This window comes from Hippichthys cyanospilos, chromosome 6 (genome assembly GCF_059441005.1).
Source record: "Hippichthys cyanospilos isolate Australia breed blue-spotted pipefish chromosome 6, RoL_Hcya_1.0, whole genome shotgun sequence".
NCBI lineage: Eukaryota > Metazoa > Chordata > Actinopteri > Syngnathiformes > Syngnathidae > Hippichthys > Hippichthys cyanospilos.
This window is the reverse complement of record NC_142374.1, coordinates 13,072,501-13,091,327: the sequence shown is the minus strand read 5'-3', so window position 1 is coordinate 13,091,327 and position 18,827 is coordinate 13,072,501. Positions and strand designations below refer to the sequence as shown.

General features: G+C 39.1%; 4 protein-coding genes across 4 annotated transcripts; 2 read left to right on the top strand and 2 right to left on the bottom strand.

Moving 5' to 3' along the window:
- Positions 1 to 89: 89 nt before the first annotated feature.
- hprt1l (hypoxanthine phosphoribosyltransferase 1, like) lies at positions 90 to 7,889 on the bottom strand. Its single transcript, XM_088417679.1, has 9 exons — positions 7,535 to 7,889; positions 6,217 to 6,323; positions 4,965 to 5,148; positions 4,176 to 4,241; positions 4,069 to 4,086; positions 3,430 to 3,512; positions 1,462 to 1,508; positions 1,012 to 1,088; positions 90 to 556 (listed from the first exon to the last, which is right to left on the bottom strand). Exons 1-9 carry the CDS (start codon positions 7,550 to 7,552, stop codon positions 509 to 511), a joined length of 648 nt encoding a protein of 215 aa, XP_088273805.1. The 5' UTR covers positions 7,553 to 7,889; the 3' UTR covers positions 90 to 508.
- Positions 7,890 to 8,998: 1,109 nt separating this feature from the next.
- On the bottom strand, positions 8,999 to 13,502 carry psmd7 (proteasome 26S subunit, non-ATPase 7). The gene is made up of 8 exons (XM_088417676.1): positions 13,362 to 13,502; positions 12,921 to 13,012; positions 12,754 to 12,846; positions 12,540 to 12,637; positions 12,382 to 12,462; positions 12,044 to 12,135; positions 11,543 to 11,741; positions 8,999 to 9,484 (listed from the first exon to the last, which is right to left on the bottom strand). The coding sequence occupies exons 1-8, from the start codon at positions 13,433 to 13,435 to the stop codon at positions 9,233 to 9,235; spliced, it is 981 nt and encodes a 326-aa protein (XP_088273802.1). The 5' UTR covers positions 13,436 to 13,502; the 3' UTR covers positions 8,999 to 9,232.
- On the top strand, positions 12,683 to 15,001 carry LOC148422243 (dynein light chain roadblock-type 2-like). Its single transcript, XM_088417680.1, has 4 exons — positions 12,683 to 13,587; positions 13,680 to 13,761; positions 14,207 to 14,374; positions 14,461 to 15,001. The coding sequence occupies exons 1-4, from the start codon at positions 13,585 to 13,587 to the stop codon at positions 14,502 to 14,504; spliced, it is 297 nt and encodes a 98-aa protein (XP_088273806.1). The 5' UTR covers positions 12,683 to 13,584; the 3' UTR covers positions 14,505 to 15,001.
- A 408-nt stretch (positions 15,002 to 15,409) lies between these two features.
- Positions 15,410 to 18,677, top strand: faap24 (FA core complex associated protein 24). Its single transcript, XM_088417382.1, has 4 exons — positions 15,410 to 15,633; positions 16,260 to 16,402; positions 16,465 to 16,620; positions 17,010 to 18,677. The coding sequence occupies exons 1-4, from the start codon at positions 15,537 to 15,539 to the stop codon at positions 17,259 to 17,261; spliced, it is 648 nt and encodes a 215-aa protein (XP_088273508.1). The 5' UTR covers positions 15,410 to 15,536; the 3' UTR covers positions 17,262 to 18,677.
- Positions 18,678 to 18,827: the final 150 nt, after the last annotated feature.

The window sequence follows — 18,827 nt, the reverse complement described above, 5'->3', positions numbered from 1 at the left end:
TAGCAAAAAAACATGTACATAATAATCGATATTGATTGTTACTCCTAATTGGAAACTGTTTTGTGTGTGCCATAAATAAAACATGCAAATGCTTTCAATTGATTTGTATTACGGCGTTATGAGAACGTCATGTGGCAAATAAAACATACAGAACATTGATTGTTATTAGTCAGTCCACTTGGCATAATGTTTGTCTATACAGTGCAATGCCATTATATTAATATACAGATGGTAAGAGTACATGTGCAAACTTAAAGGCTACTTTCCACTCACTGAAAAGCCTGAGTCACCAGTTACATTCTTTCCTTATAATAACTATAAATGTACAGTAAAACATCTCTTAACATCAATAAATAAATCATACAACCAAAATATCCATCATACTAGTTTCAGTCACAGGGGGTAAGAAATGTTCTGTGCACATTTTGTGAACTTTTGTGTATAAAAATAAAGAAGAGGAGGCTCGTCACAGTGGTCCCAGTCGTCGGCGATTCCAACCATCATCGTGTCACACTTTGTACTTTTCCTTGGCTTCGTCGTTCAGTATGCATATGTGCTGGTAAGGAACAGAGAAGGAAGAGAAACGCTTGCTATTTATGCAAAAGGAGGGGTATTTTCTTGGAGGGAATAATCTCACAGACATTTTGTGTTTTTGTGTCAAAAACTTTCAGTAAAAGGTAATCATTCTAGGGTGAGGTAGGGTGGTAGTAAATTGTATTAATTTGGTAGCCATTCTGTGAAATTAAAACATTTTCCAAATCTCTGTGTGAAGGACTTGGTGACTATCAATATTTGCAAGATTGCAGTGTGAAAAAAGTGCTAATTTATCTTTGATTTTAGAACAAGGTTGCCATTTTCATAAATCACCTTATTGAATAAGGCAGTGATTTAGTCATTTTAAAAAAGTAATTGTCCTTTATGTTAAATGCAAAAGTTGATTGTGTTCTGTAGTGCTGCGAAGTGGCTCCCCTCCAAGGCCCAATAGTTAATGTTTTACAAGTGCTTACTTACACTTAGATCTCTAAAGTATTCATTGTAGTCCAAAGCGTAGCCCACCAAGAAGGCATCAGGCACCTCAAATCCAATATCTGCAGTCAAAGCATGGAAGCATTTTTAGCCCACGGCAACAGCAACCATCCAAACAAAATTATTGTGACACTAAATTTATCGATCCGTCCATATTATTAAATCCGTCCAGGTATTAAGGATTGTAACGTGGATCCCAACTCAGCCAACGCAGCGTTCAAGCACCCTTAAAGGACCATCTTGATCAAAGCTAAAAACATTATGTAACAAGTAATGTGGCGATGGAGTGCAAGCGTTTTGTCTGAAATTAATGTTAATCCTGATGACAGCTTTATTAGATAATCCCGGAAGTCCTTAAAACAAACTTTGATGTCAAGTAAGACATTGCATCATTACATAATTATATAAACAGTACATGGCAGTGGATGTACTCACAATCTGGTCTATACCCAGAACTCTTGGGAGTCCTCTTCACCAGCAGGCTGCAAACAGGAAAGAGATGCATGATTAAAATAAATGAAACTGAACAGAAAATAAATATCTTAAGTAGCTTTAAAAATTATAAATATGTACAAGTGCAAGTAAATCAACTCCAGGATGAAGATTGGAAATATTTACTTTGATCATGTACTGTAGTGCTAATATTGACTGCAGTGTTGCACGCATTACAATGTTAATGATTGTGGCAGACTACTTGAATACAGGATTTCATTTCTAGTGCAGGCGCTTGAATTAGTTCACAAAGCTAAAATTAGCTCATGCTGCAGCTCTGTTGTGTTTTGAGGTCAAAGTGTATCGTGCAAATCAGCCTGAGGCCTATTTGTAACTATTCCCACTATTAAAAGGTGATATATAATAGAAAAGTCAAAGTTTTAATAGTTTTACAAATAGTTGGGTCCCTGGAGGCAAAGAGCCTAACTCACACATCAAGATCATCATTCCCACAGAAATGAGCTAATACAAGTGTTCCCTCGACACTTGGTGCTTCACCTTTTGTAGCTTCAATTCTTGGCTTTTTTTCCCCAAAAATATATGTTGACTGTCATGTTGATAATACCATAGATATTGTATTTACGACACTTGCCATCACTGCTTTATGGCAGCGGCTACCCAACGTACTGCAATTACATACCCACGCTCAGTCTATCATGGAGTCTGAACCGGTCTAACAGCCTGTTAATATTCGTTCTTGTTCAGCCACAAATAAAGGGACTTTTGCTTAAAACAAAACCGCCGTCTGTCATTCTATATGGGAGGAGTTATGGCATCATACTGCGTCGGGGCAAAAGCGGCACACAAGTCTTTAGACCAGTGGTTCTCAAATGGGAGTACTTGAAGGAACTTCAGAGGGTACTCAAGATTTTGAATAAAACAAAACAAACAAACGTGCAAACATCCTTTAAAAATAATTGAATGAATTCATTGTTTCAGGAAAAAATACTTAAGTTCATAAAACAAATGTTACGTTCAGTTGGTTATTCAATTTCACCATTGTAAAAAGACAAGATTCTCCCCCATGGTTCAACCCAATTTGTCATGTGACACCTGTCGTCACCTGTTGAGTTAATGATTTATTTTTTCTGGACACATCTCTACTATAATCCAAAAAGTTGAATAGTTTAGTAGATAAATATTTATTTATAATTATTTCTTTTTGAGAACAGGTCTGATTATTTTTTGTGAAAAATTAATACTAATTAAGGTAATGATTTTTTTTTGTGAACAGATCTCCTCTGCAACCCCAAAAGAGGAGCTTTATGTTTAATATTTTTCTGATGAAAATAAAAGTCCTATTCCTCGCATACCAACTTGCGACCGTGATGTGATTGACGGCTTTGGGACAAGTGCGGTCACTCAACCGTTTTTTTTTTTTTTCTTTTTTTAAATGCTATAGACGAGCTATCAAATACCATCGGGGTTGTAGTCTGTATCCTTAGGCAACAAATAAAAACACCGTTTAAGTTACATTACAGTATTTACAGGGATAAAAATCACCATCCTCTGTGACTATCATGCAGTTTACTGAGCCATTGTGACCCTGTCCTGAATGAAGCGGTTTGTCTGTATTATACTGCCCTCTGCTGGTCAAGACATGCACGCCTGAAGAAGCCACACGTTAATTTACATTCAATTTCTGTGTTCAATACATTTTTCTCGATCACATACTGTACAATACTTCAGTGCTACTTTGTTTTTTGGGGATAAGAGAAAAATAATTAATCGCGTTTCTGTGGCTGAATTACCGACAGAGCTTCAAACACTTCCGGCTACACTCTCGCTCCAGAACAGATTAAGTCTTAAGCTGCTCCACGCTGAAAGTGCGTCCGTCCATTAGCCTTCACGTGCACGCTGCCTGTGAGCACGCAAGCTGTCTGCTTCCTGGATGTGGGCAAATGGCCTTACCTCACCACTTTCACCATTTTGGGTCTGCTTTTACTTAGCAGCGAGAGCAGCGTCTGCATCGTCCTCCCTGTCTCCACAATGTCCTTTTGTACGGGAGGAAACAGTGAATGATTGGTCAATATAAAAACTGGTGTTTTCTGTGTTTTCTTAAGCGGGAGACACACATACCGATAATCGGGACGAAGCATAAATTTCAGTAAGGACACGATTGTCAAACGGATTTATATCAGAGCCAGGCCTATGTGGTGGCTTAGTCCCCCCCCACCCGCCAAGCAGCCCCAGTTGTGCATTTCATCTAACGCTACAGAAATTTGGAGGTATATTTAATTGCTCAAGGACACAGAGATTTTATCTTGAAATTGTGGGTGGTTTATTTTAAGAGCTTCAAGATGACATATAATAGCTAAGGTTTTTTTTTATTTTGTTGATTGCTGTTGCTATGGCGATGTGTTGTTTACCAAGAAATATGCTGTTGACTTTGATAGTCATAACTTCTGTGAAAACAATTAAAACTTTGCACACAGGTCACACTCAGCAAAAACAATAATAGGAATAGCAATTAGGCATCGATTTACATTTTCATAAAATCAGTATGTGTGTACTCCGTTTAAAGTAATTCATACAAGAAGATTATCTTACCTCTACTATCAAAACATGCTGGAGGGATAACAAAAGCGTTTGTGAGTTTTATATATAAATGTATGTAAATGACTGAAGATAATAGTAATGATGAGGCGGGGACAAACCTTGCCTGAGAGACTGGACAGCTCATCGCCTCCAATGACTTTGACGTTGTTGGATGATTTGTCATTCTAGGGAGTCAAAGAGAGGTTACACTGTGAAGCCTTATTGTTATTGTTGAAATACAAATACAGCGGTAACTTGACCTAGGAGTGCTCCGTACATTTCACTACATTTGAATATGGTGGAAAATGTAGTAGTTCAGGAGTTCAATTTCTAAAGTGAAAGTCTTTTGTTTTTAAGATTGTGATTACTGCTTACGGGTAATTGAAACACTAAATTCACAATGTCAATATTGCATAAGAAACCACTCAAATGATCTGTAGAAATAAGCATTTGCGTCTAGAAAAGTCTATTTTATCTGTGTTTAACAAATGTGTATGAGTTTCACTGTTTGAATTAAACAAATATAAATGCATTTTAATATGTTTCTCTAACTTAATGTACTTAAATGCTTAGCATATCCTAGCGTATGGTGGATTTACCTTAATTTTTTATAGACAAGTCATGAATAACTTTAAGGTGTCCCACACTGTGTATGATGTTACTGCATTGGTGCATTCGGCCCTTGGCGGGAAACGTTTGGACAAAGTCAGGTGAAGTCAACTGAAAAGAATGTGATTGAAATATTGATATTTATTTTAAAACGCTAGATTATTTTTATTTCAGATGAATGCACCGAGTCAGATTTTTCTCCAAGCAAACCAGTAAAACTCATGACATTTTCTGTTAAAGTCACCTCCATAAATTTCACACCGATGCTGGCAATGAAAAGAGCCAACAGTGTGACTTACGCAGTAACTTTTCACTCTAATGAAATCCACCGTCAGTGGGACCGATTTATCGCTGTTCTGGTTCAGCATCTTAATGTAGTCCAACAGGTCTGCAAAGAATTTGTAGCCACCCTTCAGCACGCAAAGGGCCACAATATGGTGGCCCCCCATGTCCCGCACGATGTCGCGGGCCAGGCGCTCCGTCCTGGATCACAAGCAAAACATTCCCAAACAGCTATAATACTGTGCAGAATAAATGTATCTTCATAGAATTCTGAACAAATAGTCTTTCCCATGCAATAATGATAGCGCCTATGGAGCTTTGAGAATAAAGTTTATGCAGGCCAGCCTAATTGTATGCGCCATTAGAATTATGTATGTGTTAAAGTAGAATCTTTTTAAGTTCATAAATTGCATAACATCTATGCCACAGTCATTTCGAGACCATTTTGAGGGGATGCTTCTCAGCCCCCTTAAAGTTTGGGTGTGTTTTTTTTTTTTTTTTTTTCCCATTTACAGTAACTCTTTTTTAAACAAGCTAGAGAAGTGTGTTAACCCAGTAGTTCGGAACCTTTTTTCAACAGTGTACCTACTGTGAATCATTTTTTTCAGCGAAGAACCCGCCAACAGAGGGCTATGCCACTTGTGTCTGATTTATTAAGCTTTGGAATTGCATTTGTAGTGGTACCTCTTTTCTACTTCACGGGTTGCATTTTTGGTTTATCCGCGTTCTTATAAAATTGCAAAATAAAGGCACAACATGTTTTGCGAGTGTCACTTGAACGCCCTAAGTTGCTTGATGTTCCGAATAATTTACTCTTAATTCAAAAAAGAAAAATGAACTGTTCCTGCCGTGGCATGAAAACGCATCAAATTGTATCCGATGCTAACTGCATACACGTTCAAATCTAACGAATCACCTTCACGTACTCCGAGTAGTTCTCTTATCTCAATTTGAGAATCGCTGTGTTAGCCTACAGTGCTTGATTGAAATATAACGTGTTAACAGCTACACCAAGCCCCCTCGTCAAGTTTTGTACATAAACGTGGGACTGTAATTGCCTTAAAACGTACAAAGACTTTTTAATTTATTTTGCCCCGCCAGTGACTCGAACTCATGAATCCCCCATGAGCTATGCTGTGCTGTATTTCGAAAGCCCTTGCTCAAATTTCCCTTGCACAAAAAGGACTGTAGCGGTTTGAGAAGCAAATGTATTCAAATGCAATCTACCATCAACACACATGGTTGTGAATATCACCCTGGGTGGCTCACCGGTCCATGATGAGTCCATGAGGAATGATCACCTTGTCCAAATCCTTCTCGTAATGTCTGGGCACACAGAAAAGGTCCAAATCGTAGCCTTTCTCATCGTCTGCTATCTGTATGCAGAAAGGAAAACATTCATACAATGAAGACTGTCTCATACTGCACTGACATTGGTTCACACCTGCTATGTGTAATTTTGACTTTGGATTTGGTTATGTGGACAGCGGTGATTGCATTTGGAGCAGTTATATTTAATGCAGAGCAGTGATTCAACTGGGAAATTAATGGATATAAAAAAACCTGGCTCAGGAACGACCTGTTTTAGGCATTATCTTAGTGTGAGTCTGACGTCTTGTTGCTGCCATATGCCAGTTTTGTTAATTGTCTTTGTGGTTATGTAAAAGGTGTATGTACCAGATGACTCTGATGTAGTTAGGATAAACTTTTGGTCACTTATAAAAACTAAAAACCTACTGCACAATGTCAGTCCAAGCCCCTCTTTTTCAACTCTGTGCTTCCCACAGGTGAAATGAATTCTTGCTGTGGTTATTTTACTCATTATTTATTTGAATCTCTGTGAATTCAGAAATCTGATTTCTTTATATCCATTGACTCAAAACCCAATGGTCCAATTTACAAAAGGTGAAAGTGCAACTTGTGCTGTAGATTGGAGTCTGCCTAGCAACAAGAGAGCATGTTTGTGTGTTTAAATTTTAACAACGTGGTGATTGAGGGCTATACAAATAAACCTGACTTGAGAAAAATTGTGAGCAAATGGTCCTAAGTGAAGAAGTTGTGAGAAGGCATTAGGATAAAAAAAAAAAAAACAGTTGCTTTTGGGGAAGTTGCGATAGTGTGGAATGAACTCTGCCTAGCAACTAATGTTATTCCAATGATCATTGATGCTGATCATTTGCTTGGCCAATTCCATTTTGTATTGTGTTATTTACGAACTTATTTCTTACGATCTGTGAGCAATTGTGAGAAATTGTCAGATAATAAAAAAATAATAATTTTCGAGGTATGTGTCCCGCCATTTTCCCTCCCCTTAAATGCAGAGCCAAAGGGGGTCCGCGTGCACGCGCCTTGGCAACAGCCCAGCTTCTCAACCACCTGTTTAGCCCTTCACGGGCACGCGCACATACCCCACCCCAAATCAATAATTAAAATAGATATGTATCACACATGAAGTGTTTCAAGGAGATAAACCTCAGTCGATCCATATCGCCTCGACACGCTCGTGATTACAATGACGCGCACGGCAGCCCCCACAAGTTAATTATCTGAGGGATTTCTTCATGTCGAATTCGGGCGGCGGCCTCACCTGGAGATAAGACGCCATGTCGTTGTTGCCGCTTGTCCGGTCCCGTTCCCGTTCCCGGTTCGCCTCAGAGAAGAAGCAGAGTAGTCATGCTCGATGCACGGCGTGGACGCCTCCGCCGTTGTCGGGATGAAGAATCTCGGAATGAGAGTGTTGGCGGCGCTGGAGGATTTAAGCCTCTTACGTCAGGATCCACTTTCCCTGCCCTAATGGTAATAATCTGATTTGGACGACGCGAGGGTTCGGGGCGAGGAGAGGCGAGGCGTCTCGCCACTGGGGGACTACCGGGTACCCGGTACCGGTGCAAGCACGAGCAGGGGAGTGCTCTAAAAGGAGAGAGCGAGAGGCTGGAAATGACGCAGTTTGTTTAAAGCGCCCCACTTCTTCTTTTGCTTATCGTCATCGCGCTTTTATTATGACCATTGGTACTTTTTAAAACGAACACTAAACATGTCACTGTTAGTCATGTGCATTTGACAGAACAGGGAGGAAGACTACATTTTATTCTTTAACCCTGAAATTTGGTTTAATTGCGGTTCGCTTTTATGACAGATTTATCAAAACCACACTTAACAAGGCCAATAGCGATGCTCGACTGTATTATGGTTGCAATTGGACACTTGCTGTTTAACAACACTTGGTGAGACTATGAATTGAAATTGTATGCCTAAAACTAATGTGATTTCCCTCCTCATCATAATTACTCTGTATAATTATTTTTTTTTAAATATCAGATACCTGAATCTTTTTTTTAAGAGATTATAAAATGCACATAATTGCCCCCAAGTGAACACGTGGATCTGTTTGTTGAAGGCTGATTTATTTCATAACGGTTTTCATAATCATGCTCATTTGAACAACAGTGTCTGGCACTGTTTAAAGCACAACATTTATCTGTACTTCGAGTGCCTGCCTGCACCTTAGTGAAAGACAATGTGCTCACCTCTTGTCTGCCTCATCAATATAATATGCCAAATTTTGTGTTGTGGCGTTTCACAAGCTTTTCTATGTTGCCAAAATGGCTTCTGTTTTTTCCGTAAACATCACAAACGGCACGCTGGATGTTGGTTGAGTTACAGATGTGCAACTTTTCACACTTTCCCAGGTGAAAGCATCAACCATGTGTCATAAAGACCCAGGTTTGCAAATTCTGGCCCTCAGAGCCGCTATTCACCCCGCTTTCAATGTTACCGTCCGAAAGCACACTTGATTCAAATGTTCAGCATAGGTATCAGGCTTCTGCAACGCAAGCTGGTAAGCTAATTGGTTGAATCGGGTGTGTTGGAGGGGGAGTATGTTGAAAGCAGGCTGGAACTGGGCTCTGAATGACCAGGCTTATTGATCCCTGATTTAGATGGTCTGATGGACATGTTGCAGTATGTCCCTACTTGTGTATTCAGTTTCACTGACCGTTTACTATTCTTACCTGTTCACAAAGAGTGGGCAATAAATACAACACCCACGGACTGAATATGATTCCGATTTAATAAGTAACACAGAAAGCATCATACAAAAAGAGCAACGCTGAGGAGCTGTCAGCAGCAGATGTATGGCAACTATGAAAATGCAATAAACATGTTCTCATATTTCAGAACACCGATGCCACCAACGTCGTCATCAAAAAGTCTTTGTACACCATTGAGTGTGTATCTCAGTTGATAGTGTGTTCCCCACAGAGTCCTACTTTTAGCTGAGAGGAACTCATTTCTTCTTCTTCTCATCTTTCTTGGCGCTGTCTGATTTGTCCTTTTCCTTGTCCTCCTTCTTCTCCTTGTCATCCTTCTTATCCTTCTTGCCCTCTTCCTTCTCCTGGCCCTCCTTCTTCTCAGCGTCCCGGTTAGAGATCTTGTTGTTGATCAGGTTGTGCAGGGCCACCACAGAGCGGATGAGCGACGCCAGGTAGACCACCAGCATCTGGTCATTGGTCTTCAGGTAGAACGCCTTGGTGAACTCCTGTTCAGACAAAGTGGACAACCCTCAAAACAGAATACAGACTAAACACAATGGACTGTAGGTAAAAGATTAACAACAAAATAGTTCTGATAATTTTGCCTTCTGTTTGAATACAGTAGCATCTTCACTTACTTTATTTACTACTTTGTACATACAAAACATGTTACAATATAATTAAAAAGAATATAAAGAATTAGACAAATTGTGCGTCATGGTAGATTTCTTAAGAGGTCTTTTGGCATGTAAGACTTGGCCACCAGGAAGCAGTAAAATACATTCATGCCGACAAACCAAGAAAACGCTGTCATTTGACTGTAAACTTCGACTGTAAATTGCATTTTTTTTTTCAAAAGAGGATGCAGAAAATCTGCCTGTGAGTATAGTCAAACTGTAGTCTGCCCAAATGTGTTGAATGATGATGTAACTTTGTTGCCTCAAACGTTACAGCTATATGAATGAAGATGTATTGTAATCAAGATGTATTGTATTTTGTATATCAAAATGTGTGAAACAGATTCTCGATTGGCATCACAACATTGGCTATTGTATGGTGAATTTGCACCCTCTTGTTGAAACAAAAAATCCAATAAAAATGGCTAATGTAAGTCACTTGCACATGTAGTCACTTTTTTAGTTCTCGTTGCCATCTTGGAGCTGGTGCGTTTGAATGCCAAAATTAGACTGTATTACATCAAATGCATAATTCACTTAAAAAGTGCATTTTTGCTGTGTCATTGGCAAATAATCCAAAGGGAGAAAAAGAAAGCTATTGCTTTCAGATTCTGAGGATATGCAACTATGTACCACAGCGAGAAGATGTATTGAAAGTTATACTATAGAAAATGTACGTGTAGATGGATGTACCAGGCCTGAAGATAAAAAAAAACAAAACCTAACAATAAGTAAACAGCTTCCGTGCAAACCTATGTACAATCCATAGTTGGATTCCTGATGTGCAACAATCACATTGCGTCTGTCTAAAGCACAGGTGTCAAGCTCCAGTCCTCAAGGGCCTGCATCCTACATGTTTTCAAACTATTTCTCTTAAGCACGCCTCATTCAAATGATTAGGTTTATTTTCATCCTCCTGCAGAGCTAGCTAATAAGCTAATCATTTGAAATTCGGTGTGCTGGGAGAGAAAACCAGAAAAAAATGCAGGATATCAGCCCTGGAGGACTGGATTTCAACACCTATCATGTAAAAGTGATCAGCGATTGTGTATAAATTAAACTTTTTAAAAGTGCATTTAAATACTACTACACTGCAAGCCACTTGTTTTGGTTTCAAAAGTGGCTGAGTTGGGACTACGTGAGAGCAAACGTCTGGAGGCAAGCACACCCCGATCGCTGCTATTCATAAGCTCTTGAAATGGGATGGATGAGTACAAACAGTATTCATTTGACTTTTTAAGTGAATTAATAGAATCATAACTCAAACAGTAATACATATTTTTACACACATTACAGTGCCACTTGACAGGAGGAAAGCGTTTGCTCTATTTGTCTTGATGACAATGGCACGGAGAAGCAGTCGCTTTTGGGTTCATCCAATCAATCAGCAAAGGAGAAGAGCGGAGACGCAACGCAGTATGGTGAATACACAAGTACAGTTAATCAAGTGCACTGTGCGTGCGACACAAGTGTGTGACAATAGCGTCCACTCTGCGTGTGACACTAGTGGAATTAATCAAATATAACATTCCTGATAAGTGTTTTGAATACAAAACAGTTAAATGAACCCAATTTAATTGCATGTTGCAATGCAAAAAAACGTTGTAATATAAGATAAAAATGCTGATTGAAAGTTGGCTCTTGGCTTCAATTTGTGTTTTGCAGATGTGGGAGGAAACCAGAGTACCTGGAAAATACGTGGACAAAACTCATGCGGGCATGGGGAGAACATGCAAACTCAAGTTTGAATCAAACGCACGACATCCGCATGGGAGGCGAACATGCTTACTACTCCTCCACCGTGCAAACCGAAGTATCAATATCTCGTTTGAAAATCTGCGTAGTATCATTACAGCCCTATAGGCAGACAGTTAAGGTTTAACCTACCAGCAGATTGACGTCGGGCAGCAGGTTGAAGACATCCTGCAGCTGATAGATGATCTGATGGTTGATAGGAAGCTTGCCGGCGGCCACCCTTTCCAGGTATGAGCGGATTTCCAGAAGCTTGGAGTTGAGCCCCTTCAGACCATGGACTTGGTTCGTGATGCGTTGCGATAGCGTGCCCACTGTGGTGTCCTTAATATCTCTATACACACACAAACACCACTCTTGTTCTTATTAACCAACCGTCTTTTACAGAATGTTTCCTCAGTAGTCTCATGGGTTAACTGGAACCCTTTTAGGATGGCTAATGGAGCTGGCATACACCCTGGTCTGGTCACCAGTCAATTGGAGCTCACATACAATCACCTCAATCTCACTCATGGTCCCCTCTTTAAGAGTGTGCGGCAAAAAGCCAGCAAAAGTTTCACAACAACCCAAATATTTTCAATTGACAGTAACTATGGATTTATGATCAATTTAGAGCAAAGCTGCAATAACTTTTACCTGAGCAAGTGCTCCACACCCACTTCTTCTGCTTCCTCAGCACCAATCTCGCTGGTTACATGCTCAAACGTCTTGGAAGTTGGTGTTCCATCCTACAAAGAACCATTCAATTGTTGCCATGTAAAAGTATTCAAAATAAGATCAAATAAATTTAACGACTGTGGAAGGGCAAAAGCACATTAAAAAAAACCCATTTTGTTTGAAAACAGTCTCTATTTTACAAATTTATATCGAGAGTGTGAAACATAGCACCTGCGACAGGTGTCAATTTCACAGAATTTTGAGAACCAAATAAGCGTTGCAGTTTTGATATTATTGTTCTATTATTGTTCACTTACATCATGTATTTCTTCCACGGAAATGTACGCTTCTGTCGGAAGGCCGAGGTCTTTGGGCTTCACGTCAATAATGACTAATACCTAGGATGGTGAAAGAGGGAAAATTTGAAGCTTGCAAGGTACGTGGAGATAAGAAATCAAGCACTGCAGTTCCTTACTGAATTGGTACAGTACTGCTTGATGAGCTCATTGATGGCGATGTCATTCTTGTGCAGCTTGGGCCCCGTGTGGTACCATCCCACAATTCTTTCTCTGGCTAAAAAGGGAATATGCACAGGTACATGTTTGATGTAATAGAAAAGAAAACAACACATAGGGTTAAGCTTTAACTTCACATGTGACTTACAGAAATAGCCAACGGTCAAATCTTACCATTGACTTTCTTGAACATGCCATACATGTTCTCCAAGTAGTCGTGGTCCAGGAACCATACGGAGTCATCTCTGTCATCTTCGTCAAATGGTACTGCATATAAATTTATACGGAAGTTGAAACAATTGCTTTCATTCATACGTCACATTAATAATGTATACACTCACCTGCAAAGCTATTTGACACATCAAGAACTTTCTTCTGCCAAGATCCCAAGAGTACACCCACCACTCTTTTCTGATTGCCAACCTTGCCTATTCTGCAACATTGAATTAGACAAAAGTTTCATTCTCACATTTCATTTTCATTTCCTCACAGGGGAAATCAACGCTATACATACTTGAGCATGATTAGCGAGAATATCAATAATGTTTAATGTCGCAGTATCCATGTACATAAGCGTCAATGTCAAATATATATAATTCCATAAACCTTACAATGTTACTAACAGCTAGCAAGACTAGGCTAACTAGCGCTAGCTTCGTACCATGTATTTTCAACGGCGCTCTGACTCAGCACGCCTAGCATTAGCTTAGCCCAAAACGGACTTGCACTATATTTAATTTAAAAAGTCACACACTAAGAAATCGCGTTTTAGACAAACCGACCTGTTAAAGTGGTCGACCACGCTGAGCAGTACCAAGGGGTGTACGACCACATTTTCCACCGCTATTTCGGGCATTTTCTTGTCTGCTATTAGGAAAGAGAGCAAAACCAACCACCTGAAAACAACGACGGTTACCCTTCCGTATACGTCATACGTCATTTCCGCTCAATTCCGTTTCTGTTTCCATTGGCAACTGGAGGCGACTGGGCGAAGTCATCGTTGAAATGGTTTTAAGTTATAGTTTCGAATCAAATGATCGTGAGCATGTGTGTTATTTTAGTGCATTGTTGAATATAATGACACAAATGTTTTCTTGCAGGCAGTCGCAGAAATTGAGAAAATTCTCTGCAGAGTGGAAGCTAATAGGAGCGTGATTGGAACGATAATCGCCAATGAAGACGGTAAACTCGATTTGAAGGAGAGTTCATTTGTCTTTGGGTGCTTTTATCATCCTTAGATCTACTGGGACATGTCGGTAAAATAACTTAAAACTTTGGTGGGTTTAATATTGATTTTTGTAGAATTTAGATGGACGATGCACTTAGCGAAAATGTGTATTTGAGAGAGGCATTTAATTTCATTAATTATACACATCAATTTAGAGACTGTGACACGACTCCTCCTCAAAATATTTTCAATTATTTAATAGGTTGACTTTATAACCGCATCTATTTATATCTATAAACGCCTTTCTAAGACCGCTTTTTAAAAATGATCTTCTATTGTTTTTTTTGTTTTTTTTTTATTGACTCCTATCACTTACTGTTGCTAATAGAGCTGTCTAACCTCGTATAAACTAAAAACAATTACAAAAACTGAAAACAGATGTTGAATACTTTTTGACAGATATACCAGTCCGGTCAACCTTTGACAGCACCAAGGCCTCAAAGTACATAGGACTTCTCCGTCATCTGACCAGGATGGCCACCAGCACAGTGAGGGATATTGACCCTCAGAACGATCTCACTGTGCTCCGCATTGGCACCAAGAAACAAGAGATTATGATAGCGCCTGGTAATTTTGTCAAAATGTGATCGATATTGGCAAATCACTGGAAACTATCAAGTAGCTTGATCTTTTATTATGTTTTATGTCCTCAGAGAACGACTCTATCATAATTATCCTCCAGAAATGTGATGGCTGAAACACCACAGGAGCCCTAGGATTTTGTATTGTTCAAAAAAAGTGTTGAATTGTTCCTGCTAAAGTTTCAGGGAAAGTGAAATTTGACTAAGAAAAACAGAGACCAGGTGATGAAAGCTATTGTCATATAAAAGAATCATAACTTGTCTAAAGCAAATAATCACACCTAGCTATCAGAAATTTGGTGTCTATTGTTAACTCCACCATTTTTACTTGTGCTCTTTATCTCAATTAATTCTTTTATTCATTGTATTCAATTGTTTTCTATACTCCCTAAATTTATTTTTTGAATCATTTTAATAAAAATGTTTAACTTGGAGAAGTTATTTTAATAATTTAGTTAAGTTGTATTTTCCTGTACCTTTCTTATATCAATGTCTTTAGTTCTCTGTTAAAAAAAACACTTTTAAATATTGAACTTTTAATCAAATACAGCAAACAGTTATTTTTGTGATTAAAATCTAGCATATAAATAAAGCTGCTTTACCTGTATTGAAGCTGTTCTCGAAGCATTTGCTGTGTTTAATAAAGATGGACGAATGGGCCAACTCTTATAAATAGTGGTTTGTTGGAAAGCAGATAAAAAGGGTTTTCCCCCCAAAATTCCAAAATGTACACTATTATTAAAGAGTTTTTGGGGTCACTTAAATGTTCATAATTGGGAAAGAAACACACGTTCACTAATGCAGTTAAGACTGCAGAACAATTTAAATGTTAGAAATATCCTCTTTAAAAAATACATTTTTAATGAAGATAGCATTTGATTAATTAGGAATAGATTGAAGACATTATGCGGTTAAAATGGTTTTATTTCGACAACAAATGGAATTGGGAGCGTGACGGATGTAGTTTTCATTGCGCTCCATTTCGATAGAGGGCGACATGTCACACCCGGTCCTCATCCGCATCATTTTATAACGAGAAAAAGACAAGCCGCCTCGAAAGGATGGAAATTAACTCAATCCAAACATTTCATTGTTGATATTTTTTCTTTTAGTTTGTCATAACTAGAATATGTATCTTAACTTTTGTCATGGAAATCAAAAAAGCGACTTTGAGCGTCCCTGCTTACGGACATGTCATCGCTAGCGAGAAGTGGCGAGAGTCGTCGCTTATTCAAAGCTTGAAAGGTAAACCACTCACGTTGCCCAAAGAGCATTTTCGATTTTTTTTCCGCACGAAATTTGACTTGAGCTCAATTTCCCCATTAGCGTGTGCAACGCATAGTAGTTTTAGCCGAGGACAACTACGGTAAGGCGCTACGGGAAAGCCAAAGAGGTGCAGATTTTCCTCACGTCCATCCGTCCAATTTGCTTGATTTCACCTGATGACAACACGCTCCAATAAATAATACCTTCCAATTGTATTTCATGAAACCCTGAGTGTGTCACTCTATGCCTTGACCAACTCAGATTGTTGTTTTATTTTATTTTTTTTGGTTACGCCTGATTTTGCCTAATCACAGCTGGCAATTCTGTAGAAAAATGACTGATGCAAACGAAGCTCAAGTTGTTATACAGCGGGGAAGGATGAACTCATGCCCAACTCCAAAGTTCATCATGTGCTGCTGTTTAAGATAGTCCGAAAAAAATATCAGGAAAACTGAAATGGTCAAAAACATTTTAAATTCTTCCATAATTGAGGACTATGAAATGTTACCTTATTCCATGTTTTTAGCAACTATCTTTAAACATGTACATTACACATAATGTATTTAGAAACACATTTGTGGCACAATTCTGCTTTACTTCTCCAGGCGGAGGTGTGAAGCTCCTTTTTGAGAGTGAGCTGGGAATTGCCGACTTCCTCCTCCCAAACAAGAGTTGCATCCTCTACCTGTCCGAGTGTGACATCATCGCAGGCGTCGCTTACAAGAGGAAGCTGGTTCGCTATAGAAATGTGAGTTTAAAATTCTCTCATGTTTAGTTTTTGGCCTGAGTCTGTGTGTTTTGGCGTCACAGTCATGCAGCAGCTTCCAGGAGCTGGTTCTAGTGGAAAAAACCCGTCTAGTCGAGCAGTACTTTTGGGCCGTTCAGAAGTTTGTCGTGCTGGAGCTCGGCCTGACGCTGCTACCGATTGGCGGGCAGATGGAAGCTTCACAGCTTCTCCTTCAAATGGTGATGTCACTCTTCATTGACACTCTCTGAGTTAGGTTGCTCTCCAACTTTGCTTTGTGTACTTCAGTCTTCAGAAACCAAGTCACTTCTCAGAAAAGTTGTGAAATTGTGGTGGAAAAAAGTATTTCTGACTAATTGTTAGTTATTTCAGTGTACAGTTCTACCATATCTACCGTACATTGATAATTATATTTTGTGACAATGTGGTGAACTTACCAAAGGGAAGCTTCTTTAAGTTCACCTGGAACAAATGTTTAAAGGTTTTGACTTTCATTAGTAATCATCACACTGTAGAAGATTACCTAATTCCTTACTTAATCATTACATAATCAGTGAACAAACTTCAACTCAGCCCTTTAAATATTGTGTCCTTTTTTTTCTGGTGACAGGTTCACACAGATGGCAAGGAGAACCCATTCAAAAGAAGGAGCTCGTGCGGACTTTTGGACCGACTGGTCTTGGCTGCAGTGCAGCAGGTTCCTGGAGTGGGCCGGGTGAAAGCGCTGGCTCTATTGGAGCGCTTCTCCAGTATCAATCAGATATGCAATGCCACCGTCGCAGAGCTGGAGGCTGTCGTGGGCCAGGCCTCCGCTCAAAACATTCACACATTCTTACACAATTCTACTCTGGCAGGAAGTTGACAAGTGGCCACTCTGAAGATGTTTAGTGTCTTTTGTATCTCCACAGAACAACGTTTTGTGGCAAAGCCTCTGATCATGTGCCCTTTGGATGTTACGAATTGGGCAGCTCAGTGATCGGCACACCCGCCTCACACTTTGTAGTTTGGGTCTTGGGTATGTACCAGTGTCAAATTTGCATGTTCTACTGATGCTTGACAAACTTCCATTATTTAAACTGTCATAGAACGAAACTATTTTGGATGCATTTTTTTGTGTGCTGAGTTATCAAAGCTGGTATTGAACAAGGTAATTGAAAATACTCAATTTTAAAATACTTCAAATTTATTCATGTGTTGTCATACTTTTCTTATTTCTTTTAGTGTGTTCCATGTAGTATGTCGACAAATATGTTTTCCTTTTTAGATTATTTTGTTTGAAATGTTAAAAGTGGCTGCACATCTAACCCAAAAGAATACTTATAGTATTTTAAACTTCTAGTATTTTAAATTAAGTAGATATTGTTCAGTCAATCTGCATATACAGAAATTGCTTAATATATGTTTACTTGAAGTCTCTTTGTGTGGTTTTTTTTTTACTTAAGCAAACCAGTTGAATTTGTGTCTGCTTTGACTGTTTTTGCAACAAGAATATACTGTAGGTTGCATTCTGGTGGTTTTGTTAGTATTTACTGCCCTCTATTCTGGGTGGATGGTAGTTTGACAGTTATGTTTATTTCTTGGCCATATTCTAGGAAAAAATACAAGACCTGAATCTCAACGGGTTTCAATTTTCCGCTTAACTAACGGTCTTATTTCATTCATGTGCACTTGTACATTAGTACAGGTTGTGAGTACTGTACTTTGACCACATTTGCTTAGGAGTACAGCCAGTTTGCTTTTCAACAATCGAGTACAGTAGCACATTTTATGATGGTCAACAGGCACAAATTCACCGCAAACGCCACAAACCCAGAAATGTAGAAAAATCAACGAAAAAAAAAACAAAACACAGAAAAAAGAAAAAAACGTAGCAACAAAAAAAAATAAAAATAATGCGATCATAAAAAATAACAGGTGCAAAAGGAAACCCCAAACACCCTGATTAATCCAGCAGAGAAGCAGAAAGAGTCCTTGATTAGGGGGCGGAGCCATTGAACGCACACATGGCATTTATCTGTAAAGGGGGTCTAAATGCGGACGACGAGGGACTGTTCCACGCCACCAGCTGTGTCCTTCCGGTTATTTAGCCTCTCCAGTATTCTACATTTGTCATGTTCTACTGGGTGTGTATCCTACACATAGCCTTTTTTTTCCCCTATGTCTTTTTGGTTTTAATATTTTTACCGTAAATCGTATTTCCTTTGCATGTGCGTTCGTGTGTGTGTTTCACCCACGTTATGCGTGCGCCTTTTGTTTAATAAACATTTTTGGCCATTGAGCGTGCTTCCAGTTTGTTTGGGAAACAATGTGGCGGTTGGCAAAGAAATACCGTGCATTCGCCGGAAGAGGGCGATGTTGTATTGAAACATAACTTAATTTTGTTCTGTTCGATTTCTATATTTTGTATTTCGGTTGAAATGGCTCCATA